Source organism: Mytilus edulis, chromosome 9 (genome assembly GCF_963676685.1).
Source record: "Mytilus edulis chromosome 9, xbMytEdul2.2, whole genome shotgun sequence".
NCBI classification, from domain to species: Eukaryota; Metazoa; Mollusca; class Bivalvia; order Mytilida; family Mytilidae; genus Mytilus; species Mytilus edulis.
The window spans coordinates 58,544,803-58,572,712 of record NC_092352.1 but is presented as its reverse complement, the minus strand read 5'-3'; the positions used below and the strand labels follow the sequence as shown (position 1 = coordinate 58,572,712).

General features: G+C 31.7%; 3 protein-coding genes and 1 pseudogene across 5 annotated transcripts in view; 3 read left to right on the top strand and 1 right to left on the bottom strand.

Annotated features, from left to right (window-relative positions):
* The window catches only part of LOC139488649 (uncharacterized), a 103,490-nt gene that overhangs the window by 37,400 nt on the left and 38,180 nt on the right, over positions 1-27,910 (top strand). The window lies entirely within an intron of this gene.
* On the bottom strand, positions 956-27,044 carry LOC139488655 (uncharacterized). Of its 3 annotated transcripts, XM_071274459.1 has the most exons (9): positions 26,935-27,044; positions 24,552-24,678; positions 10,710-10,795; positions 9,859-9,955; positions 8,874-8,964; positions 7,652-7,762; positions 7,305-7,374; positions 3,125-3,140; positions 956-1,594 (listed from the first exon to the last, which is right to left on the bottom strand). In XM_071274459.1, the coding sequence occupies exons 1-8, from the start codon at positions 26,974-26,976 to the stop codon at positions 3,126-3,128; spliced, it is 639 nt and encodes a 212-aa protein (XP_071130560.1). In that variant the 5' UTR covers positions 26,977-27,044; the 3' UTR covers positions 956-1,594; position 3,125. The 3 variants fall into 3 exon arrangements, with proteins under 3 accessions (XP_071130560.1, XP_071130559.1, XP_071130558.1); XM_071274458.1 differs by lacking the exons at positions 956-1,594; positions 3,125-3,140 and adding an exon at positions 5,930-5,984; XM_071274457.1 differs by lacking the exons at positions 956-1,594; positions 3,125-3,140 and having other exon boundaries at positions 7,221-7,374.
* LOC139489347 (uncharacterized) lies at positions 12,270-17,927 on the top strand (annotated as a pseudogene).
* On the top strand, positions 20,322-23,901 carry LOC139488650 (uncharacterized). The gene is made up of 2 exons (XM_071274443.1): positions 20,322-20,444; positions 21,867-23,901. The coding sequence occupies exon 2, from the start codon at positions 21,951-21,953 to the stop codon at positions 23,436-23,438; it is 1,488 nt and encodes a 495-aa protein (XP_071130544.1). The 5' UTR covers positions 20,322-20,444; positions 21,867-21,950; the 3' UTR covers positions 23,439-23,901.

The window sequence follows — 27,910 nt, the reverse complement described above, 5'->3', positions numbered from 1 at the left end:
TCTTTAGATTAAAAGAAGTAAATGCATGTCGAATAATCAATATGGGTGAATATTGTCAAGAGAATTTTTTGACATTGCAGGAGTTTGTGAGTACAATTAATTTTTTCAACAAGAGATAATTTTCACCAATATGTATGATATAACCCATTTTTTGTCCAGCAAAACTTTAAAAGCTGTGTAAAACAGATTTTTGTTATTAAGTTGTTATGTAGAGCGTAATACCACCCCAAACTGACTAACATATTGCCAATAAATCTCTTAGCATCCATTGAATTAGTTGGACTTCATAAAGTGGAGGTTTCTTAACAAACAAAATAGATTCAAATAAACTAGGAATGCCTCCTTGTCTAAAACAAGGTTTGAATAATAGATAAATTTTAATTGTTCTTTTCTGTTTGGCTATCCTGACATTTGACATTTAAATTTTTAAATAGCAAACAATTTCAAATTAAAACAGTCTAACCTATTTCAGTAGATAAATATCAATAATATATGCTACTAAAATTATTGACAATATGTTAGATAGTTTGGGGTTGTATAACGCTCTACATCACCAAAAGAAAATATTTTTTCGCAGCTTTTTTTTAAAGAAAACTTTTTGATATTCATAATCAACAAGATAGTGTAACAAAAAATGTATTTTACATGTATTAATTTATACTGGACATTAAACCAGCTCCAATCAATCAATCATATTGGCTACATCTTGTAAACCTGAAAAATCGTAAATTATTTTTGAAAAAAGTAAATATTACATTTTTTAAATAAAAAAAAAATCGGCATTTAAGTATAGCTGAAATCTTTAAATCTAAGATATGAACAACAGTTCATCCTTCGTATTAATTGAAATGTTCCACCAAGCATAACCACAGATCTCTGTTGAAAATGTGTACCAAAACAGACTGCCTTACAAATACATTTTTAAAAATGCTGACCGCTAATGTACATTGTAGGAGCTGACTGCAGTTTTGAATTGAAATTTTAACAATACTCGAAGAAAAGTTGGAAAGTATAGACTACTTCACAGATTGAAATTGTCAAACAGAAAATAAGTATCTTTAAATTTATCTTTTAATAAGACTGAGTATGATATGATTTATGTAAATGAATAGAATCTTGCATCTGTAGTTACAAAATAAACAACTTTGAGCATACAAACTGTGTGAAGCACAATTATAAATATATAGTGCACAAAACCTCAATAATGGATCTCCTTAATAAAAAAATTAATCACCTAACAAGCATTTTGCAATATTTAAAAAAGTTCCCAATGACTATAAAAATGGAATTATATTTTGTAACTCATATTCTTTATGTTCTTACAATAATTTGTTAGCTAATGGCCATGTTGTCTTAAAATTAAAATGGACAGAAATATACCAAAAAAGATCCAATTATAACCATGATTTTCATATATCTACGTTTAATAACAACTAATATACAGTAACATAGTGAATAACAGTGACTTATTATTATTCTGAAGTGAAAGTACAAAAAGGTGTCCATTACAATCATATATAATTCTAAAGTGAAAGTAAAAATACAAGTCTATACAATCTTAAGCTAAATTCATAAGATGGTGTTCTCATATTATCTGCAATAAGAAAACAAGTAAATTAAAATTTCACAACCTGGCTTGAACAATAAAGGCACAAAAAGCTAGCAACTACTTGCACTAAATACCACTCTCCTCCAAGTATTTTATTTTAATTCAAAGGAACCAGTTTTTACTAAATTCAGCAGATAATTCTTATCATAGAAATTGAAAGATATTTTTTTTTACATTCCACTAATAAGTAGTTCAGAGGTTAATAATGATTAAAATTGATCCTACATCAAAATAGTGTGTGTTTGTGTTTGTGTTTGTTTTTCTTGCTCTAATGTGATCCAGTTAATCGTTTGTTTTCCTCTTATAGTTGATGTGTTCCCAAGCATTTGCTTTGTAACCCCAGATTTCTTTTTCCTCAATTGATTTAAATTATGACTTTTGAACAGCAGTATACTACTGTTGCCTTAATACCAAGAGAATGGATCACATTAAATACTTTTTTGTATGTGCTAAGACTCATTATGATAATAAAACATCATAGTACTGTAGGAAAACTTATTTTTGTAGATATATCATGCACATTTTTAAAGTCCACTCCTTTGTAGCCAACCTCAAAGTGATATATTTAACAAGTTTTTCTTTGTTGGTGTGTTTTTATTCTCATACACTGTTAATTAACACAAAAATGAACATTTAAATATCTGATAACAGGAAATAACACACACGATATGCATTGCACGATTAAGTAGTTGATTTAGGTCAAAGTTCAATGCCAACTCACTTTTAAATTGACCTAGTTATACAAGACTTTAAAAAAATCCATATATATCTTTGAGTGAATTTACATGACAACAATTACCAAAGAATTTGTTATGCTGATAAATAAACCTGACCATTGAAGAAATTATATTAAGTTGACAAAATGGTTTGCATTATCATGACCACAAAAGTAAATAAACATTAAATAGGTATTAATTACACTCAAAGAATCAACCTATACAAAAATATTTAGCTTACATATAAATTTACTGAGAAACTATGAACACTTAACCTTGGCACAGGTTTTTTTTATCTGAAAAAATTGATAAACAATTCCATAATAACAGATGCTTAACATGCTAAAACCTATTCACCATTGACAGTTACATCAATTTATTCACAATCTTTTTGTGAAGTTTAAAAAACGTGGACTTGTATGACTTATGTAGACAAATAGGTGCAACCCCTTCCTCGATATCATACTATAAGTCAATTTGCACTTAGAGCAACCAGACCAAAATAAGTTCCGGCAATTAGGTTTAACTTCATCTGTAAAGAGTATTCTGTTGTATTTCTCAAACAACCCAAAATTTTTGCAAATTCTGCTATTGTGTCATGCATGCTGTACATATATTAAATCCATCTATATTGTAATAAGATATTAGCAAAGAAAGGAAAAGATTATTTAAAGCAGTAAGGTCTAAGGATGTGCTCCAATTTATATATCTCCAGACTGGTGAAGCTGTTAGCAGCAGAAAACCCCTATTAAGATCAAGACAGTCAAAACTTTAGGATAAGTAGAATTTTCATACTGACCTCATTTCTTCTTTTTCTGAAATTTATAAGGTAATTTGTCAACTGAACATTTAAATTTTGAATTAGATAACATATTCAAGTAATGCTTGTTTATAAGTTTTTTTTGTATTTTTAATGGAGTTTTTTGTTGTTGAATTTTTACTCAGATATTCCCTGATTCCCAAGTGGAAATATTAAATTTGAATTTTGTGTTGATTTGAAATATGCAAATACTTTCATTTTTTTTTCTTATCCTGGTTTGACTCTTTAGTAATCTAAAACATCAAACATATATTATACTTTTCAAACCTTTCATTTTACAGTTTAAAAATTCTACTTTCCCATTTTAGTTTAATGGCATTCTTTCACAATATTAATGAAAAAAAACTTTGCATGGAAATTAAATTTCTACATAAGCATATACTATTTCTAAAAGCTCTCAAAATATTTACATTCTTATAACATGAGATCATGGAATGATAAGTATAAATCAACAAAAACCCTCAATCCCTACAAAATAGGTACAAGTCCTCCCTAGTCAGGCAATGTCTCCGCCACACTAGACAATGCACTCCTTCACTAAACATGCTTCTTATTAATAAGCATAAAAGGTAGCCATAGGGATATTGGAATTTTCGAAATCCCTTTCTCATGGTAGTGCTTGAAGAAAATCTGTTTAACCTCACATTTATTTCTATTGCAAAATACAAATATTGTGTCTGTCTTTTGCAAAATTTTGGTTGTAAATCCTTCAGACCACCATTTTTTAGCACTCTGGGGATGTATAGTGTTAATAAAAAAAACATCTATGACAATGTATGACTTTGACGCCAGTTTGTAAATCTATCACTACTGACTTGTATTTACAATAATAATTAAAACATGCAAGATATATATACCTATATATATTTTCCACAAAAATTTCAAAAATGGCTTAACCCTGTTTTAAATCAAATGCATTATTAATATTGATATAAGCAGCTATTCCTACATCCACTGTACTAAATTTAAAAAAACAAAATAAGAAAACTGATATTATAAGCAACATACTTGCTTAAAATGCTTGTATTTTCCCACAAACCATTATCAACCAATAAATACCAAACATATAAATAATGAAAAGATTCCACAGGTTTACTTTCTCAAAATATTAAAGAAAACACTAAAATTTCAGTCAGATTGGTATAAAGTTTTCAAAAACTTCTAAAATCTGCATAAAAAAATGAAAAAGAAACACATTTCAAATGTGAGAATAACTACCTATCATTTAATCAGTTTATAAAATGCAAATCTTTCAATGAGGATAGCACGGTCATACAATAATGTTGAATATTTAATGAATAGCACCAAAACAAGTCTAACAGTACTAAAGTTACATATTTATAAGGAAAATAGATAAAGTACACATATAGATTTAGCATTGGGCAAAATAACATTTGTTCAGAATAAGAAACAACAAAATACACAACTTCCATGAAAAACAAGAATACAAAATACATGACTACCATGAAAAACAAATCATCAACCTTCTAACAATCTATAAATAATCAAATAGGAAAAAAAACTTGGGTCCCATTAAAAATAAAAGTAGAACACTGGTAAAATTTGGTGGTGAACTCAAACATGTAAAAATGAATGAAACATACTCTACTGTATAAAGGAAGACAAAATATGTGTGATGATAAAAAGTGGCAAGTTTATAAAATATATATTATAAGTTTGGCACAATGATATGGTCCAGGAAACTAAACAATTTTTGCATGACAAATTTAATTCAGTTATAAAATTCATGCTTTTACTTAAAATAAAATGACATTCCCTACAACTGAATAATGGCATGATACTTTCAATGAAACAGTAGATATATTCTTACAACAGGTGACCTCTTTCCATGGACAAGATTTTAAACTAAGAAAATAAAATATAATTTTATACTATGAAAATGAAATAGAATTTCATTGAAAACATTCTTTTATAAAGGTATATATGCAAAATACTTATGTTGGTATCAGATAAATGTCATTTTTATTGGTAGGTGAATTTATTAAGAGAGTTTTTTTTTCAGTCTTGGTTCTTCCATTATGTTAGAGGGTCTGGGTGGTTGGTTGTTTTTTTTATATATTTTTTTTGTCTCTATTCATTATTCGTTTTGCCAATTATTCTCTTTTCTTTATGTATTTACACCCCCTTATTTTCTATGCTTTATAAAGCAGCTCCCATTTATTCTTTATTCTTTATTTTGTGTCGATTTTCTAATTTTGTTTGCCTTTCACTCTGATTTATTTGCCTGTTATTCTCTTTTTTGTAAACACTAACCAGACCCACATGCAAGCCTATGAAATTATTATGTCCACATGAAGATAATGATCCATCCATTATCGAATTTTATTCTTCTAAAAATCTTCACAAGGATTTTGTAAATCATATATGAAATCTACAGTAGTTTCCTTCTTATAGAATTTCATTCAATTGAAAATGTTCTCAGGGCTTATCAAAATCATATATAAAATCTATGGTTTTTTCATTCTTACTGTAACAAATGTATAAAAGTGTGGACACATAAACATACTGAATATAAAAAAACGTTCAAGGTCAATTTAAAAGAACTGAGTGTATATGAAATTTATTTAGTTTCAGAAGTGACCAATCACACATGTGCATGTTTTTGATGATTCAATTTCATTGCAGTTACAGGCCATGCTGAATTCATAGCGGTTTTGTTATGTTTTGAAAGCAGACAAATACATATCATAACTTTTTATTCAAACAGGCAATCTTGAACAGTATACATGGGTAATAAAAAGTCAATACATCAAGTTATTGTACCTTGGAACTAGTCAGTTATAATCTCTTCAAGGGAGACAATTGATGAAACTGGTTGCTGTTTTGAAAATAAATTAATCTTATAACAGTATGATGTTCTTAAAATAGATTATATTCATAGGCGGATCCAGGGGGGCCTGTGGGGCCCGGGACCCCTTTTTGTGGGAAAAAATTGTTTGATGATATAGGAAATCATTGAAGCATGACTGGAGCAGGCACCCCCATAGGTCAGTCAGCCCCCCCCCCCCCCCCCCCTTTCGGTAAAGTTCTGGATCCACCGCTGATATTCAAAATAATTAAAATGAATATGTCAATAAAAAATCTAAGATAAATTTAAGCACTTAAAAAATAGTAATTGGCAGGACTAGACTTGAATAAATTACTAGTGACACCTTTTTTTAAAATAAGTTACACAAATATAAAAATCATGATTTGCACAGACACCACTATGATCCATGTGAGATTCATTGCATTGTTTGTTCAGTCAAAGTTCATTGTTATGTACATTCAAAGTACAAAGTTCATTGTTATGTACATTCAAAGTACAAAGTTCAATGTTCATACAGGGTATAACATCGCTACAACACTAACTTCTATATGAACCAAAAAACTTCAATGCATTTTCACTATTCAAATAATTTTACATGATCTGTTTTCAGAAGCTGTGGCACCATGAAAGCTTAAGACTTCAAAGCACTAAGATAGACAATAAACACATACACACACACAGACAGACAGACAGACTAAGGTGAAAATACTGAAATGGTATGAGTCTTTTTCGTAAAGACAGAAAAAATTGACATAATAGGTTATGTATGAAATGTTGGTTTGGGCAACCACGAATGAGGACATATTAGGAAGATTTTATTTCCATTTCAGATCGAAAAGGAGTTAATCTATTGCAAGTTATCTCCCCATGATTAATAACCAAGAAGATGAATTCCTCTGATCATTTTCTACCAAGTGAATTATGCATCAGCATCTGGTATGTCTGGTATATCTATTGCACAACTCGTGTCCCGTTCTTTGTCTTCGAAGCAAACTCTTTCCACAACATCACTTTTCTCTGGAGTATTCACAACAATGTCACCTTCATTGGAAGTTTTCACCGCAACATCACTCTTGTATTGAGCGTTCACCACAACATCTCCTTCCGTCAATGTTTCAATTGGTGCCGCTGACATTGGTGAACTATGAACAACAACGTCTACTTCATTTATTGAAATGGGACTTGCAGCCATGTTTTCATCTGAAAATGACCGCTCTTGTTGTGCTATATGTAAATAAGGACTACTTAAGGTGTTTCATTTTCAATTGTGTTGTCTGTGAGTTCTACTTCATAAAAATCATTAGATATGGGATCACCCATATACGGTACCTCTTTTGTAGCTCTGATAATCCTCTGACAGTAATAGTCATCATAGTTTATTGGATTCTGGTCATGTTCTCTGGAATAAAAGAAAGTAAATATTTTGTAAAATATTCCTAACCTTAGTTATATTTGTAAAAAGGCAGCAAACAAACTTTTACTTAGGCACCTGATTAATCTACCTTTAAATGTGCACTGTGTAAGTGGTTGAATTAATTAATTGTGAGACTACATTATTTTTATCAATACAAATTGAGATCAACAAACAACAACATTCCTGTTGTATATTGAAATGGCTATGCTGGCATGATGTTGAATAGGAAGTAGAATTAGTAACTTGTTAAATAGTCACATACCTGTTGTATATAGAAATGGCTATGCTGGCAGGATGTTGAATAGTAAGTGGAATCTGTAGCTTGTCAAATGTAGCTGCTTTCCTATCTTGTTTCCATGGCCATGACCTTGGCCTATAGAAAAACAAACAAACAAAACAGTAATAAACACAAATTTAAGATTCTTATTGATAATTCAGACATAACATTTATAACATTATTTAAAGTATAATCTTCAGCAATGCCTTTTTTTTAAACTTCAAGAAGAGAAATCTTAATTTTAAACTTGTAAATAAAGGCAACAGTAGTATACCGCTGTAACGAGTTGGAAGATTAAATTTACATGACCTCAAATCCTACTTTGCAGAGGTCAAAGTAAATGGTTCAATCAGATTATGTTTTAGATATGTGATGTAATGTAGGGAAGACTTATATGAAATACCTTCTTTAACTACCTGTAACTTACCATACTTACTCACTAAACCACAGACATACTGTAATCCAAAAATATAGACCTATCTGTTGGAAAGTAGAAACCAGTTCATGGTCACTCTAAGTCCACTGTCTACTTCTTACTTAACTTATATCTTAAAAATTGTCGTCCCTTTGTTATTGGAAAACCTATTTATAACTTTTAGCTTACTATAAAATGTGGATGATTAAAGTAAATTCTGATTATTAGAAATGTATATTGTTTTTAACATAGGTGTCAACTAATTAAACCTGATAAAAATATGTTGTAGAACCTATTTTACATTATTATTGATGGACACTTTATTTTACTTCAGCCCTTTTATAGCCGACTTCAGGATTTTCTTTTCTTTTCTTGTCAGATGTCATTGTACATAGAACATAGACAATTTATTTTCATGATTTATTTTTTCTTCCTGAAAATGTTGAGAAAATTAGTTGCTTTACAGCATTTCTACACAATCCATATTTAATACATCAAAAGTTCAATAGGGTCAAACAGCCCATATTTTCATATAAGGTGTATAAATTTCACCCATTTACTTTCAGTTACAAGATAACCTGATGCAGTTTTATTATTAAAAAAGATTATTATCATAAATCAGATTTTCTGTTATTAGATATAATAACATATGGTATGAGTGACATTGAGACAACTCTTCATCCAAATCACAATTTGTAAAAGTAAACCATTATAGGTCAAATTATATTCTTCAACATGGATCCTTCAATCGCACCAAACAAATCATTTATATCAATTCAGATGATATTTTACCTCCTTGTAGCAAATGCTGCCGTAGCATGGATCACACGACTTGGATTAAAGATATCTAAATCAGCAGACGGTCTTTTGACTGCAACATCACCTTAAATCATAACAGGAGTTTCAGAATGATTGTATGCTGTATGGAAGACTTTTGACAAGATAGAAACAAAAAATATATTTTTCAAATTATCAAATAGAAGTAATTTATATATTTTTGGGTGAATGAGTATTGTGAATTACTCTATCCTAAATGACTAGATCTTGATCTCCTTTGTTGACTCGAAAGATATCTAAGATCATTTAATCCTGAAAATAACTGATAACATATATCTGATGCAAATATGGTGACTGGAAAGTTTCAACTAAATATCTACTACAGTTTACACTTTTTTAATTTTTTATATCATGCTCAATATATATATAAATCTCTTAATGAATAAACCCATGCTTTTAATCCAACAATATTTTTTCGCACATGCTTATATTGACTACTGCAAATTAATGAATTTTATCAAATTGGCAAGCATTTAATATATTTCATTAACTTAAAACACTTCCAAACTCTTAAATGATGCAAATATTGTTACTAATTCATTTATTGTAACTGTAATGTGTTGCATTCCAAAATTAACATATTTTACCTAGATACAACAACTGTTCATGGAGGTTCGTGGAAGAGCCTATACAGTCGCTTTACCCTTATACACATAGGACATTGAAATTACCATAATTGTCCTTATCAGAATCGAAATAATTGATGCAAGCTATACTTTATTGTAGTTTTAACATGGGCAGGCATTATATTCGTGTTATTTTAGCCCATAATATCGCTTGGGCAAAAATAATCACAAATATAATCCCTACCCATGTTAAAACTACAATAAAGTATAGCTTGAATCAATCAATTCTGAAGTATCTCATTGACAATTACACCACATCTTCTTATTTGTATTTCGATGTTTTTAATTGAAGAGTACAAAATTGTGTGACTTACCTGAAGTTGAATGGACTTCAGGAACAATGTCTAAGTCATCATGGAAGTCCCCAGTCTTCACCATTTCCACATATCTTCCTAGGTGTAAATGCTGTACCTGAAAAAAAATACAGACTTGTAAAAAACACAGAACAAAAATGTGTTTTTTTGCAGTTGCCTCTGCAATTAAAATCTATGCAGTTTCAATATTAAGTTTTATAAGAGAAAAAATTTTTGGCTTTATATAGACAATTTTTTATAAAGTATTAATTAAAACCATTACACATAGGGTAAAGGTCAGGTGGAACCTATGCCACATGGTTGGGGTAGAGTTAATCTTATTGATTGCCAATTCATATCTTCTTTGAAGCCTGGCACTATGAACGAATGGAAATAAGAAGAAATATCAAGAAGCCACCTTCAAGCTTTAAATAACAGATACTATTCATTATCCTAGACTTATTTAAAGGGTTTTGGCAACTAGGCCTATGCTAGTCTGCATCACTTATATATCATAATAACCTATTTTAAAAGATAACATAGTATGCTATACAATTAATGACAAAATATAGATTGTTTGGAATCATCACTTTTCTTTTAATAAACAGTTTTAATAGAAAGTAAGATCTGTCAATTTGCAAGCTTATTAGTTAAGCTACTACAATGACTCAAAGAAAAGGGACAGCCTTTGGGTCAAAATGTTTTATGTACTCAGACTAAGAAGATATACAATTAAAATAATGGATTTGTTGTCCAAGTACCAAGTAAAGTTTTATGATAGGAAACATTAGATTAAGGGCAATCCTAAATATTCATCATATTGCAGGCACCATGAAAATTCTCTCCTCCATGTCATCAATATTAAAACTTACTTCCAACTGGAAGTGTGTATCAGTTCCCTCCAATGGTATCAGAAATCCATCAGAAAATAAGTCTTTTAACTTTTTACAAGCTAGTCCTGAAAAATATTTAATTTTCAATAAACAAAACAAGAAAAACACAAAAGAAACATATTTATTTTCTAAATGAAATTTGTTAAAAACTAAATATTGAAACTAAGCAGCATCCTATCAATAGCTAGGTGTCCCCTAAAGAACTTTAAATGACATGTACTATTACATTTCAGCATCAAATTATATACTTAAGTGTTGCATTATTTCCCAAATTACATTTTGTTACAAATTTTAAAACAAACAATAGTGTGGAAGGTAAAGATAAGACCTTAATGTTTGTCCACAGTAATAAAAACAAATCTACTGCTAGATTTTTCAATAGGAAATCAACTTTGCATAGTATTCATCTTATCCACATGGAAACACCTCATATGTTTTTTTTCTTGTATCAAATGTGACTAACCTTACCCAAATTGGGAATATGGATTTTAAATGTCTGGACAGCAGATTTGTTTCATGTAAAACAAATTACAGATCTTAATGGTTTTTCATGTATATTCATTGTCTCATAATTTTTAGTGTGCATTTTCAAATTGCTCATCACATAGTAGAATTGATTAAGTAAAATAAAAGAAATGTTATCTGAGAACATTGTGACAGAAAAAAGTTATGTTACCCCTATCTATCCTTTATGTGAAACAAAGTAATATATTTGTAAATAATCACAAGAGTTGTCTAAAATATTCTGATAAATTAATTAGAGTTACCTCCCATTAAACACATGATTAATGTAAGTAATCATTTTTGGAAGTATAAAATTTATTTAATATGACAAACAAATGATAAATATGGCCATTAAGACATCTGTTTCTGTAGATTTAAATTTTTTTTTTTAAATAACTTTAGAGTATATTCGTAAAAACAAAACTTGAGAAATGTTATCAGCAAATTTTATCAACAGTCAAATTATTGACATGCTTTCAAGTCAAATGTCAATTTTTATACGACCGCAAAAATTTTTTGGTCGTATATTGGTATCACGTTGGTGTCGTCGTCCGAAGACATTTGGTTTTCGCACTATAACTTAAGTATTAGTGAATAGAAATCTATGAAATTTAAACACAAGGTTTATGACCACAAAAGGAAGGTTGTGATTGATTTTGGGAGTTGTGGTCCCAACAGTTTATGAATTAGGGGGCCAAAAAAAGGGCCCAAATAAGCATTATTTTTGGTTTTAGCACAATAACTTTAGTATAAGTAACTAGAAATCAATGAAATTTAAACACAAGGTTTATGACTACAAAAGGAAGGTTGGGATTGATTTTGGGAGTTGAGGTCCCAACAGTTAAGGGGCCCAAATAAGCATTTTTCTTGGTTTTCGCACCATAACTTTAGTTTAAGTAAATAGAAATCTATGAAATTTACACACAAGGTTTATGACCATAAAAGAAAGGTTGGGATTGATCTTGGGAGTTTTGGTCCCAACAGTTTAGGAATAAGGGGCCCAAAGGGTCCAAAATTAAACTTTGTTCGATTTCATTAGAAGCTTATATTATGTAAATATAAGCGCTGTTTATTTAATGACATCATAATCTGCATGGGTGTAGCACAGGTTTTGGTACTGATAATCCCCTGGACTACAGTCTACATGATCACTCCTTATTTGGTTATAAGGCAAGGAGTGATACATTCCATTCTCAAATTTCACAAGGATGCTAGGTAGTTGGTCATTTTGAGTTTTGCTGCTGACAGGGAAAGTCAAACATAAGTTGTCATAAAGTTACAAAATATCGTTTTTTAACCATAATATTAACTAGGTGTTAATATCCGTATATTATTGCAATATTGCAATTGGACATTTGTGTTTATCTTCATATATATGTGAGTACGAACTACACTGCTTATTATCTTTCTTTTGGATCGTTGCGATTATTTTACTAAAAGGAATTTAGTGTTTTAATATTGTTGAAAATTTAACATTCCGTTCACGTACTGTACAGCAATTTGAAAGAACTTTCCCGTAAATACAAATATACTGAACTTTATAATTATGGCTTCCAGACGTAATTCAAGGAATCAGCCGTATTCAAATAGACATTTGGACCTAAATAACCCAGACAATTGGACGTCACAGCAACTGAGGATAAAATTACAGCAGCTGGGGATTGTTGTATCCAAGAATATTGCTAAGAGTGTTCTTAAACAATTTTATTTGGAAAATAAAGATCGCCAGATTGGCAATGCTATTATTGCCCAGACCGAGGAAGTTAATGATCCAGAACGCGCCGTACCGAATCCTTTAGCCTCAGCGAGTGCCCCAGACAGTTCCGCAAATGTGATCGACGAATTGCGTAATCCAACAGCTGATGAAAGTAGTTCGCGGAGCAATGAAGCAACCGGAAGTGCACATTTCGACAGCGTCGGTGGCAACAACATGGCTGCAATCATGCAGTCCTTCAGCATTGTTTCGCAGTCCGTCGCACAATGCGCATCCGGTCTCCAACAAACAGTTAGCCTTATTGCTAATCAAAAATGCTCAGAAATCAGTACTTCCAAGAAATTTGATCTCGCTCAGTGGTACCACAACAGAAACGCAGAGGACGCACCACTCATCGGGAATGGAGCCTTACAAAGCCGGCTAACACCACCCTCATTAGGATACTCGTCCATTACACCGGGTACAACAGGTGTGCGATCGGATTCATACTCCAACGTAGATATTGTGGCACCATCAGTACATAGGAATATAATTGAGGGTAAGGACGTTAATTTAGGTACTCTCCTCATTCCTAATTTTGAAGCTCCTCTGACCCATTCAATAATTGCCGATGGGTTACACGTAAACATGGCCAACAAACCCGATCCGAGATTAAATAGGCATCTTTCCATCCAAGAATTCATCCAAGCTTTTGGGAAATTCAAAAGAATTATGTGTAATGCATATCCAGAACGTAGGGAGGAACTAGATGCTTATGAAGCCGACATAATTAACATCCATAATTTCCATGGCCTAAAATTTTATGATTACCATAAAATATTTTCTGCTAAAGCTGCAGCTCTTTTGAGAGAGAAACGTGTTAAAGTCGATTGGAGTCTCCGCGACCGTGATATCCTTTCATTAATTACAGCAGGATCCTCAGTAAATGTGTGTAAAATCTGTAATTTAATTGATCATGCTACACAATACTGCCCATTGCAATCTTCAGTCCAGGTTGAAAGTCCGTCTTCAAGATCATCTTCATCTAGTAACCTACAATCGGTAGACAAGCAAGGTCGTTCAAGAGTATTTCATGAAGGTCGGGAAATGTGCAATAATTTCAATAACCCCAAAGGTTGTTATAGGAAAGTGTGTTATCTACTCCATCAGTGTACAAAATGTCGTACAACAGGCCATGGTGCTGCAACCTGTAGGAAATCTAATGTGCCTGTTCATTCTTCAACATCTTCTATGTCCTCTAAGAATAAACCGGAGAAAACAAATTCAGGATGACTATCCAAGGAAAATTTCTTGTGTGAAGCTTCAACACCAATAAATGTTGATAAATTGGAGGAAGAGTTATCATCACATCCGGATAGAAATTTTGTATTATATCTATGTAATGGCCTGAGACAGGGTTTTGATTGTTTAGTTCAAGGGAATATTTCAGAATCTAAAGAGTGTAAAAATAATTTTTCTGCAAGGTCTCAGGTTAAAGTTGTATCAGAGTTAATTAAAAATGAATGCCAAAAAGGTTTTGTACATGGACCTTTTCAGTCTTTACCTTTTGCAAATTATAGAGTTAGTCCACTTGGGGTTGCTGAAGGAAAATATTCTGGGAAGAAACGTTTGATTTTAGATCTTTCATCTCCACATGACAATGACAACTTTCTAAGTATTAATGAAATGATTGATAAAGAAGAATGTTCCATGTCTTTTGTTAAAATTGACGATGCTATAAGAATTATTCTAAAATTAGGTAGAAACAGTACACTTTGTAAATACGACATCTCAGATGCGTTCAAAATTTGTCCTTACTTGCCATCCCAGTGGCCTTTATTTTGCTTCAAATGGCAGTCTTTTTATTATTATTATGTAAGATTAACTTTTGGCTGTCGGTCTAGTCCTAAAATTTTCGAGACCATATCACAAGCAATTTGCCATATTGCAGAGAAAAATTATAAGATTAAGAACATTTTACATCTACTTGATGATTTTCTTACTATTGATCACCCAAGGGAAGATGATGAAAGAAGTATGGCTATAATGATGACAATTTTTAAACGTTTAAATATTCCTATAGCCAAACACAAGACTGAAGGACCAGTTACTTGTCTAGAGTATTTAGGTATTATTTTAGATTCAAACAAAATGGAAGCAAGACTTCCAAATATTAAAGTACAGAGAATATGTCAGTTTATTTCCAAATTGTTGTCAAAATCATCTTGTACAAAGAGACAGTTATTACAGTTGTTGGGACATTTTAATTTTGCCACAAGAGTTATTTTACCTGGCAGATCTTTTTTGTCATACCTTATTAATTTGTCAACTACTGTTAAACATTTAAATGAATTTGTACATTTAACTAAAGAATGTAAGGTAGATTTAGAATTTTGGTTAAGATTTTTGTCAAACTGGAATGGTATTACTATGTTTCATGATTGTTATTTCACATCCAGTTATGACTTTGAATTGTATACAGATGCTGCTTCTACAATAGGCTTTGGGGGATATTTTCAAGGCAAATGGTTCTCTTCTTATTGGCCTGTTAATTTACCTACTTTAACTGACAATTCGTCTATGGCGTTCTTAGAGTTATACCCTATTGTAGTAGCAGCATTGTTATGGGGCCACCTCTGGCCCTGTAAAAAGATATTATTTTGGTGTAATAATGAAGCTACTGTTGCTATTGTTAGAAAGGGATGGTCTAAATGTTTAGAAATTATGAAACTTATGCGTCAATTAACATGGTGTGCAGCTCAGTCTAATTTTCATTTTAGTGCTAAACATGTACCTGGTCATATCAACCAAATTTCTGATGCTTTGTCTCGTTTTCAGATGACTCGTTTCCGAAAATTGGCTCCCCAGGCAGAGCAGAACCCTCATACATGCCCCAGTGTGTCAGAAGTAATGTGGTCTTAACAAACACAGTCAACAAATTATGGTCTAATGCTGTAGCTATGAGGACAAGAGCTGTTTATGAGACAGGATATAACCATTTCAAAACATTTCTTCTTTTAAATGGGGTCAACCTGAATGGGAACAAATTACCTCCCATATCTGAAGAACTTTTAATTTATTTCGTTAGTCATTGTTTTCAAATTCTGAAATTACAATATTCTACTATTAAGCTGTATATTTGTGGTATTAGATACATGTGTCTCAAGGACAACATCCCCTCACCTTTTGAATCATCAGACAAAGACCATAAATCAATGGTTCGACTATCTTTATTTCTAAAGTCCATTAAACGTTCACAAAAACAGTCAGTTAGGCCAAGATTTCCAATTACTTCTGACATACTAAAGCAAATGTGTGTTAAACTAAAGAGAGGCTTTTTTCAGAATTTATAGACTTAATGCTGGAAACTGTTTGTATAGTAGCATTTCATGGATTTTTACGTTGTGGTGAATTTACTGTAGATAATGCATCTAACTTTGATTCAGAATCTAATTTATGTGTTTCTGATATTACATTTTATGAAGATTTTGCAATTCTTCATCTAAAGCAGTCTAAAACTGATCCTTTTAAGAAAGGCATTGACATACAACTGCATAGGCTAAACAATATCCTATGCCCTTATACAACTTTAAAGCACTACTTACAAATGAGAACAGTTAAAGGGAAATGTGGACTTTCAGATCCTTTGTTCATTAATGAAAATTTTTCAGCTTTGGAAAGAAAATATTTTATTACAAATTTAAAATTTTTATTAGAAGCCTGCGGATACAAAGCAGAGCTATATAATGGCCATTCCTTTCGTATAGGCGCAGCAACCAGTGCTGGAAAAGCTAATGTTGAAGATCACTTAATTAAAACATTGGGTAGATGGAGTTCTGATAGTTATTGTCGCTATATAAGAACAGATAAATCTTCTATTAAGAATGCACAGCAACAAATTTGTAACAATTAAAAATTTCGAACTGTAATTATGTATGTCTTCATATACTTGCATGTATATATAGATATATGCTTGTAAAATCTATGTAGCATTAAGAATAACTCTTGCTAATTTTATTTTCATGAAATAGTCAGTTGTGTGTATGTTATACATTGTGTATCATTAAACTATGTACAGCTTAAATTGTGTTTAATAGAATTCCACAGTGTGTAGTTGAAGGGTAATTTATTCCGTTACCCACTTTTTCCCATTTATTACCTTGGGGGTCACTCAGCTGCTTCACACCTGACTTTATGGACCCTTTCGAAATTGACCACTGGTCTAATTTCTCATTTCCCCCAAGTCATTAAATGTAATACATCTACATTTGTTTCTCTCTCCACCGTCAATCTAACCCCCTTTATCGTAGCCACCTGCTATGAGATGGAGCACCACTTCATACCCTTATAGGAACTCATCTGGTTCCGGTTGGTTGACGGAGTGTCCATGTCCATGGGGCTTGGTCCATCTACACCAAGTGTCGTCGACAGGGCCTGGAGCTAAATTTCCCTTAGCTGAGTACTTGACTCCCAAGGGCCAAATTATTTATATATGTTTTATTAATAAAAAATAGAAATTAAATAATCTTGTTGTCAGCAGCAAACTCACTGATATAATGTTTGGTCTTACTAGATTCTCGGTTTCAATCTTATAGGGATGTCTATGTCTGAAGGTCACATTAAATGTCAGTTTGTCAACACTTCAGGAGTATGTTAAGAAATAAGTACAGTACAGGGTATAAAAGAACACCAGAGAACACCTAAACAAGAGAGCTACAAATACAGGGTATAAAATAATCACCCAGAACACCTCTTAAAAAGAGGAGTTCTCAAAAGGTCACAGTTTACTGAATCATGAGGAACACCTAAACAAGAGGCAACCAGCTAAACAAGGTACATGAATCATTATCAATGAACCACAGAAAATAGATAACAGACTTAACAATGAATAAGTCATCACTTGCTGTATCCGTCGTTCGTCAATGTCATGGTTACTTCTGTTAAGTTGTGGATTTCAGTCGTTCGTTTATATCTCTAAGTCCCTGGAGTCATAAAATAAATAGAAGCTGTAAATATAAGCGCTGTTTATTAAATGACATCATAATCTGCATGGGTGTAGCACAGGTTTTGGTACTGATAATCCCCTGGACTACAGTCTACATGATCACTCCTTATTTGGTTATAAGGCAAGGAGTGATACATTCCATTCTCAAATTTCACAAGGATGCTAGGTAGTTGGTCATTTTGAGTTTTGCTGCTGACAGGGAAAGTCAAACATAAGTTGTCATAAAGTTACAAAATACCCACCCACCTCCATTTAATCAACTTCAACTACTAACTGTACATGGGAGCAGTCTCAGCAAACCAGTGGTTTTCTTCAATTTCAAAACTCCCTTTCGAAATTGACCACTGGTCTAATTTCTCATTTCCCCCAAGTCATTAAATGTAATACATCTACATTTGTTTCTCTCTCCACCGTCAATCTAACCCCCTTTATCGTAGCCACCTGCTATGAGATGGAGCAACGCTTCATACCCTTATAGGAACTCATCTGGTTCCGGTTGGTTGACGGAGTGTCCATGTCCATGGGGCTTGGTCCATCTACACGAAGTGTCGTCGACAGGGCCTGGAGCTAATTTCCCTTAGCTGAGTACTTGACTCCCAAGGGCCAAATTATTTATATATGTTTTATTAATAAAAAATAGAAATTAAATAATCTTGTTGTCAGCAGCAAACTCACTGATATAATGTTTGGTCTTACTAGATTCTCGGTTTCAATCTTATAGGGATGTCTATGTCTGAAGGTCACATTAAATGTCAGTTTGTCAACACTTCAGGAGTATGTTAAGAAATAAGTACAGTACAGGGTATAAGAGAACACCAGAGAACACCTAAACAAGAGAGCTACAAATACAGGGTATAAAATAATCACCCAGAACACCTCTTAAAAAGAGGAGTTCTCAAAAGGTCACAGTTTACTGAATCATGAGGAACACCTAAACAAGAGGCAACCAGCTAAACAAGGTACATGAATCATTATCAATGAACCACAGAAAATAGATAACAGACTTAACAATGAATAAGTCATCACTTGCTGTATCCGTCGTTCGTCAATGTCATGGTTACTTCTGTTAAGTTGTGGATTTCAGTCGTTCGGTTATATCTCTAAGTCCCTGGAGTCATAAAATAAAAAAAAAATTGAATAATTGGGGTTCTTTGATATGCCGAATCTAACTGTGTATGTAGATTTTTAATTTTTGGTCCAGTTTTCAAATTGGTCTACATTAAGGGCCAAAGGGTCCAAAATTAAACTAAGTTTGATTTTAACAAAAATTGAATCCTTGGGGTTCTTTGATATGCTGAATCTAAACATGTACTTAGATTTTTAATATGGGCCCAGTTTTCAAGTTGGTCCAAATTCTGGTCCAAAATTAAACTTTGTTTGATTTCAACAAAAATTGAATCCTTGGGGTTCTTTGATATGCTGAATATAAACATGTACTAGATTTTTTATTATGGGCCCAGTTTTCAAGTTGGTCCAAATTGTGGTCCAAAATTAAACTTTGTTTGATATAAAAAAAAACTGAATCCTTGGGGTATTTTGATTTATGCTTAATCTAACCATGTATAGAGATTTTTGATGTTTGGGCCCGGTTATCAAATTGGTTCACATTGAGGTCTAAAGGGTCCAAAATTGGACTTTTTTTGATTTCATCAAAAATTTAATTCTTGGGGTTCTTTGATATGCTGAATCTAACCATGTATTTTGATTTTGGATATTGGACCATAATAGGTAACGTCCAATTTAAAATTTAAAGTTTTTAAGTTTAAGTTAGACAGTTGTTATCCATTCGTTTGATGTGTTTGAACTTTTGATTTTTTGATTGGGAACTTTCCTTTTTGAAATTTCCTTGGAGTTCAGTATTTTTGTGATTTTACTTTTTTCTTAGACCACATTCATTATGGATTGTGTCAGCTTGAATGTTGTGTCAACTATTTAATCACAATCCAAATTCAGAGCTGTATCAAGCTTCAATGTTGTGTCCATACTTGCCCCAATGTTCAGGGTTTGAACTCTGCGGTCGTACAAAGCTGCGCCCTGTGGAGCATCTGATTTTAAATAGCACTTAGTGAAATAATTACTCTTCTAAATAGTTCAAATAATTATGCACAAGTTTAAATCATGACTAAAATCTCTTTTTGTTGATCTTGTATTCATGCAGTTTCTCTCTATGTATTATAGGGGTGAACTCAGTAAAAAGGTTTTGCTATTGATGATTGTCCACATTCTTGTTTGTAGATCTTGTCTTTCTAATAATTTTTTTTTCAATTAAAATTGGAAAAACTAGTTTACTTGAACAATGTTCTTTAAATAAAAATTTAAAGGTCCATAGATTATCAGTATATCATTTTCACGCAGGTAAAATCAGCCTTTAAAATGTTTGCTAGTTACCTAGATCAGGTATAAACATGTCTCAATTAACTTCCTGGTAGGACGACATTGACGAAAAAGAGACACAAAATGAAAGTAAAAATCAAATGTTAACAGATGAAGTGGTATTGACTCAAAACAAGAGGTAAAAATTAGAAAGTTATTAATTATTGAAAGTCAAATTATTATCAAGGTAACATTAAGTGTTTTAAATTGATCAATTAATTGTATTTTTATTGATAAATCTTCACTTTATTAGTATATGTTTACATCAAATATATATATATAAATATATGTATGCCACCATGTATGCCACCATGCATCATACTGTATGACTATTCCAAAAAAAAAAATTACCTATAAAAATCAGTTTATATATTTATGTTTCAAGTGACATATAACTGCTTTATCCAAGTCATTTTGTCCCTGATAAATTATAAATTGCCCCATTTTGCAATTATACCCCATGTCCAAATATTGCAATAAGTAATTTCTTTGGGAATATTGATTACTTGTAGCGAAAAAATTATCCCTTCTTTGAATTAATTCATGTTTGAGAATTTCTAGAGCCTCGAGAGACATTTACAACAAATAGAGTGTTATATCATATCAATCTTTAAAGGCAAAGCATTTTTGTGGTTGGCCTTTCTTCATAAAAATGTACACCTTAATCCTGCATTATGGTTATATTATTAATGTCATATATTGTACAAAAAAGTGTTTGAGCACAAAACTTTAAAAAAAGGGTTAGAATTGACCTGAATGTTTTTTTTTTTTAATTAGCCTAAAAAACTATATATTTGACATAGAAATAGTTGTGATATTAGTATCAATACATAATACTACTTTTTTTTGGCGCTTCACATTAGAAAATACTAAGTTACCCCTCAACTGTGTATTTATGTCTATTTTGGAACAATTTTTCCATATCCTTATATCAGATTTTATCATAATTTATTTAGGCTACCATCTCAGAATATTTTGTTTCCAGTGGAATAAGTTCAAACTTGGCACATTTTGATCGTAGGTTGCAGCCAATGGTTTTCCCATGGCTTTTAGGTCTAAAGTAGAGGCTCTAAAGAGCCTTTGTCCCTCAGCTGTATATTTAACAATGACCACTTTTTACTAAAAATATGAATAACACTATAGACAAAAGGGTTAACTGAGTTAAGAGTTTACTAACTACTTTAGTCATGCAAACATATTTGTCATGTTTGTGGCTCTTATTCTGCTGATATTGTTTTCCTTTTGAAAAATATTTCTTTCTATATATTTAGTTTTCAAATAATAAAAGGCAACAAATGCATGAAAATGTTAAAAAATATCATTTGTGGGCAATAACTCAAATAAAGAGTCTACTGGTGATTTCAGCCATTTTAGCCTTGTCTTGCTAATCATTTTCTACTGGAAGTTTCTATCTATACAGTTTTACAAGATAATGGGGAAAAATGGGGAAAACCATCATTAAAAGGCAACAACTTCATAAAGAAATTGACAACTGATGTAAGTTATACTGGCTTATTTGTAGATTTTGTCTTGCTGATGAAGTTTCTATCTTCTATTACAGTTTTTAAGATATCAGAACAAAACAGAATCATCATGTGATATCAATATCAGAAGTGATTATTAACATTCCAACCGAGGGATCAAAATGGAGTGTGACAAACATAATCAACCGCTCCACTTGTACTGTTCAAGTCATTTAATGCCATCCTGTGATGTATGTATTTCCACTAGTCATTCAAAATGCATTGGAATAACAAGTTTAGCTAGCGTAGTGGATAAAACCAAAATTGAAAAATCCAAAGAAAATGTAGAGACAGACATAAATCATTTCTTATCTATTCTTGACCAATTAGTGACCAGTAAATCAAAAAACATTAAAACAGGAGAAAATAATTGCATAGGCGTAAAGAAATCAATTAATGAGATTAGAAAGGAAATCAACAAACATTTAGACCGCCTTGAGGACAAGTTATGTCAAGAAGCTGATATCATGTGGAATAAAGAAAGATCAAAAGCAACTGATTTCATCTCAGAAATTGAAGGGAAAAGGCAAAACTTGAAGGTGATGAAAGAACATTTACAAACAGTTACAACAAATACTTCCAAACTGCAATCTTTTCTAGGTGTACATAAGATTGAACAACAAGTACATCAATGTCAACGTTATATTGAAGATCTTGAAGATGATGAGAGGACCAAAAAAGTTGACATAAAAATGACGCAAAATGGTGAGATGGAAAACATACTAAGCAAATTAGTTTCATTGGAATCTTTAGGCGAAGTAATAGTTGATAAGACAGAAATAAACTTAAATAAAGAAACAAGTTTGAGGAGGAAAGCACAAGTAAAATCACAAGAACAATCCAACATAAACAACATGACAATGAATATTGAGACAAAGATAGAGATCAACATAGAGAAGACTATTAGTGACATGATTTGTCTGATAGATGGAAGAGTTATAGTAGTGGAAGGGCGTGGTAAAATAAACCTACTTAGTTCTGATGGCAAACTTCAGAAACAGTTACCTATACCTGGTGATGCCTGGGGTGTTACACAGATCAATGAAGACACTATTGCCATAACTTATCCTGGAGAGGTCGCCATTAAGATCTTCAATATGGAGAATGAAAAAGTTACTAAAGTTTTCCAAATAGAAAAACTATGCTATGGTTTATCATTTTCAAATAATTCTCTGGCTGTAGGTTTGAGGAAAGATGAAATCCGTATTATAGACTTGGAAGGAAATACACTGAAGTCAATACAAGTTCAGTGTGAATCAATCCTGGATCATCTTGTTTACTGTAACAAAACAGTAATCTATAGTGACTTAACAGGTAAAGCAGTATACTGTGTTGATGAATCAGGTAAACAGATCTGGCAGTATACACAGGATTCAATAGAATCAGAAGGACTTTGTATAGATACTTATGGTAACATTATTGTAATAGACTATAAGTCTCATAGAATAATAGTAATATCAAAAGATGGCCAAGATAGTAAAGTACTGATTAGTAAGGAGGATGGACTAGAGTACCCACAGTGTATCTGCTTTAAACATAATGAGTCTTCAGGTTTTATTTGTGATTACATTGGCACAGACTTGGTCAAATTTAATTTGTCATGTGAATAACATATTTACTGAGATATCACATGAATATCATTTTTCTATGTTAGTAACAAATCTAAAAACAGTGGTCATTTTTAATAGTGTGAAGTATGAATGTGAGAGTCATCGTGTAGACATGTGGGAAGATATTTGTTTTTGCTGGGTAACTGTCTAATTAATGTTCACAACACATATCCTGATATTCCTAAGAGGTGATATTTAGTGTGAAATTTGAAAGAGTAATAAGTAATGCAGACATATGAGTAAATATTAGTTTTTGTTGTGTTTTAAATAGTGTTGTCAAATTGTACAATTTTGCCTAACCGGTTACTTGTCTAATCGTTCAACCGATTAACCCGTAGTTTAATGTTTGAAGGCCATATCAATAGTTCCCTACACATCGATATAAGAAGATGTGGTATGAGTGTCAATGTGATTACATTCCATCCAAGTCATACATTTAAGTTTTTATAATACGATGAATTGAAGTTTGAGGTCAGAACAAATAAGACATTAAAATTCCATGACAACTGTATTCAATATTTAATGACTTTTCAGCAAAGACAATCATCAATTCAAATTTAAGAATCTAATAATTTTGATAAACAAAACAAATTCTGGAAATGAATTTGGAATTACTCGTAATTATGAATTATCAGAAAACTTCCAGTTTTATTTTTTTTCTTCAAAATTGAAAGAAACATTAGCAATGACTGAGAAATTAACAATTTTGAGTCATTTAAATCATTCCAGTATTAAACTGGTGCCTTCCCTACACCTTTCTTTTACGTTTCTATAATTCAAAGATAATTCAAGAAGTAAATGCCATGAAACAGTCAATACAAGTTAGTTGATGCTACGAATCTAGTGGAATATCAACAATTTGAAACTAGAGGCTCCAAGGAGCCGGTGTCCCTCATTCGGCCAGAAGAGCTTAAAAGGGCACAAACTTTTAAGACATCTCAAAATGACCAAAATCGTGTACAAAAATTTCTGTATCTAGCTGACCCACGATTTTTATTTTTTTTTGTCTATTTTGTTTTGCTGATTTTTTTTTGCTATCAAGTTTATAAGGAATGGCAAATGACAGAAGACATTGAGTGATGAAAATAGCTTGAACTTAAAATTACTTAATACCTCTCCAGTCTCTGAACTTAAGTTGTTCATCTTCCCAGAAGTCTTCTTCAGAAAACAATGCCTTTCTTGGGAAAATCTTCTTTGGATAAAAATCTTGTAGCATCTTGGCTGCATGGAGAATAGTCAACTGAAAATAAAATATAACTTAAAAATAGCTCCATGTATGACCTTATAAATCTAAATAAAATGCCCTGTATAAAATTAAATATTCATTGATAGAATTTTTATAATTCAATGATTTCAGAAGATTCTTACAAATCTATGCAAAACAATGTTAGAGTAATCAAAGGGAGACAGTTTATGTTTCCTTCCTTTTGAACTTTACAATTTGGTGAGTTACATTTGTCTCCCCTTAAATAAGCAAATATGGAAATTTGACTTCACAAAGAACATACTAATGGTTTGTGTCAATTCTTAGTCAAGTTTTTTAGTACAAGGTGTGTTTTCTGTGGTTGTACATCTATTATTTGGAGAGTTCAGAGTTGGTGTTATGTGTGATCTGTTATATTCAAAATTTTTGGTAATTTATTTTTTTTATTGTATTAAATATATTTAATCATTGAAAATTGTATTTTTTTTTTAAACATTACTGTTTTATAATCTCAACATGCAAACTAGATTACAAACATTTGGATGGGATTTTAAAACCAACCCCATTCATATATTGTTGTTTGGGAAAATCAATACAATATATAAAAAAAGAAGATGTGGTTTGATTTCCAATGAGACATCTCTCCACAAGACCACATGACATAGATATTAACAACTATAGGTCACTGTATGGCCTTCAACAATGAGCAAAGCCAATAACACATAGTCAGCTATAAAAGTCCATATACTTTATAGGAAAATTTTACACCATTAATATATTTCACATTACAAAAATTTGATCCAAACCAGCAGCATATATATATATATATACCTTTATATACGTAGAGTCTCACTCTCATGTTTAATTCCAACATACAAAAAAATTATGACAGGCAAACCTAGTTAACACTTGCAAAATTTCTTTTATTTTCACTAAGGCTCAGGAGAGACTTAGCATGCAGCATCACTGTTGCTAAGTATGCGACCTAATGAATAATCTTGTACATTTTCTAGTATTAAATCTTTGAAAAGTGTCACCTAACACATCAAAGGCTCAGGAGAGACTTAGCATGCAGCATCACTGTTGCTAAGTATGCGACCTAATGAATAATCTTGTACATTTTCTAGTATCAATCTTTGAAAAGTGTCACCTAACACATCAAAGGCTCAGGAGAGACTGAGCATGCAGCATCACTGTTGCTACGTATGCGACCTAATGAATAATCTTGTACATTTTCTAGTATTAAATCTTTGAAAAGTGTCACCTAACACATCAAAGGCCCAGGAGAGACTGAGCATGCAGCATCACTGTTGCTAAGTATGCGACCTAATGAATCATCTTGTACATGTACTAGCAAAAAATATTTGAAAAATATCACCTAACACAACTCATGTAAAGTGGAAAAGATTGGATATATTAGAGGTGTTTTTGGAGGGAAGCCAGGGGACCTGTGACCCCCCTTTTCTGGGATAAATTTGGTTGATTATATAGGGATTCACTGACGCATGACCAGAGCAGCTCCCTTTAAGGTAGTCAGTGCGCCCCCACCTAAGAAAAATTCTGGATCCGTCACTGACTTTTACCAATAGTTCCATCAGAATAGAAATTAAATTTCATCAAGAAAAATGAATAGTTGCCCCTGGTGACAATGTTTTTTTTCCTTTATTGGAATTTAATTAAACATTTTTCATTGAAAGCATCCATAAACTATAACTGGAAGTATATTTCAGAATTGTCATATGATTTCAGAGAAAGATTGCTGAGAATCAAAAATTCTGAGATCGGTTTTGCAGAAATATCTCATATATCTTATAAAACTTCAAAAGATTAGGCTTTACAGTTCAGGAAAGAAGAAACTTGAAAATCACCAATCAGAACAAAGAAATGTGTCATGTGGTAAGGATTTTCAGGCTTTTCGTGGAACCAACTGAGGGATTTTATATAAATTCTAATGTGCTTACAAAAATCATCCAAACAATTTCTCAGTAATTTGGAAGTGAAAATTAAAATGTGACAGCTAACAGAAGGAAAACAGACAACAAACAGACTCCAAGTAATGACATTAGCTCTAAATGGACGGCCAGATATATACAAGCAGAAAAGACATTTGACACAGATTTCTTTTTGTGTCCTTTTGGTCTTAAACTCTTCAATCATTTCGATTCATACACATCTTTGACTTCTAAATATTGTCTCTGAACTTTCATGTTGTAGGTAAATCCAGAAAAGCTCTCAGTCTGGAGAAATTTATAAACTGTTGTTATTTTTTCATTCTTTTAATATTCATTTTACCTTAAGCTGTCTTTCCTGAAGTTTAATCTTCCTTTGAGTCATAGGATTAATTCCTGTGTTCAATTTCTTCTCTCGGCTATAAAAAGAAAATGAAATGACATATATAGCAATAAATACTTAAATGTGGGATTTTTATTGAGGAAGTAGAATTTCAAGAAACAGCAAAACTTGTTAACTGTCAATTGTCAATATTTAAAATGTTTTTGTTTCATTAAGCTTTGTTTTATTTTAGAAAAATCAATTCTTCTGAAATTGAATTTGTCATTGAAACCGTTTGACACTTGTCTGTAAATGGAATGAATGCCATTAAACACACATGCATTACTTTATATCCAATGTGTACATTTACGTTCTTTTTTTTTGTGTACAGTAATTTGCATAATTAAGGCATCTTCATATAAGTATTTCAATTTTATACATAAATGACATCACTAAGTTTAACATAAAAAACTGTATTTTTACATTATTTGCATAAATTATTGAATTTAAAAATAATTTAATTAGAAAATTAAATCAAAGGTTGCTTTATGAATATTATTTTCCAGCATACACTTACTGAAATATTCAAATTCTGATGAAACTGCACAACACCTTGGACAAGGTTGTTAGATCAGTTTTGCTATTTTGCAGCAATAGTAACAATACAATTATGTTGATACTAACTTCATAAAGACGTATCGAAACAAGAATGTGTCCCCAGTACACGGATGCCCCATCTGCACTATCATTTTTTATTTTCAGTTGACCGTGAAAATGGGGGGAATATCTAATTTGGCATTGCAATTAGAAATATCATATCATAAGGAACATGTGTACTAAGTTTCAAGTTGATTGGACTTCAACTTTTTCAAAAACTACCTCGACCAAAAACTTTAACCTTAAACGGGACGAACGGACTAACTGAATAATGGACAATCAGAATAACGGACGAATGGACGAACCAACGAACAGACGCACAGACCAGAAAACATAATGC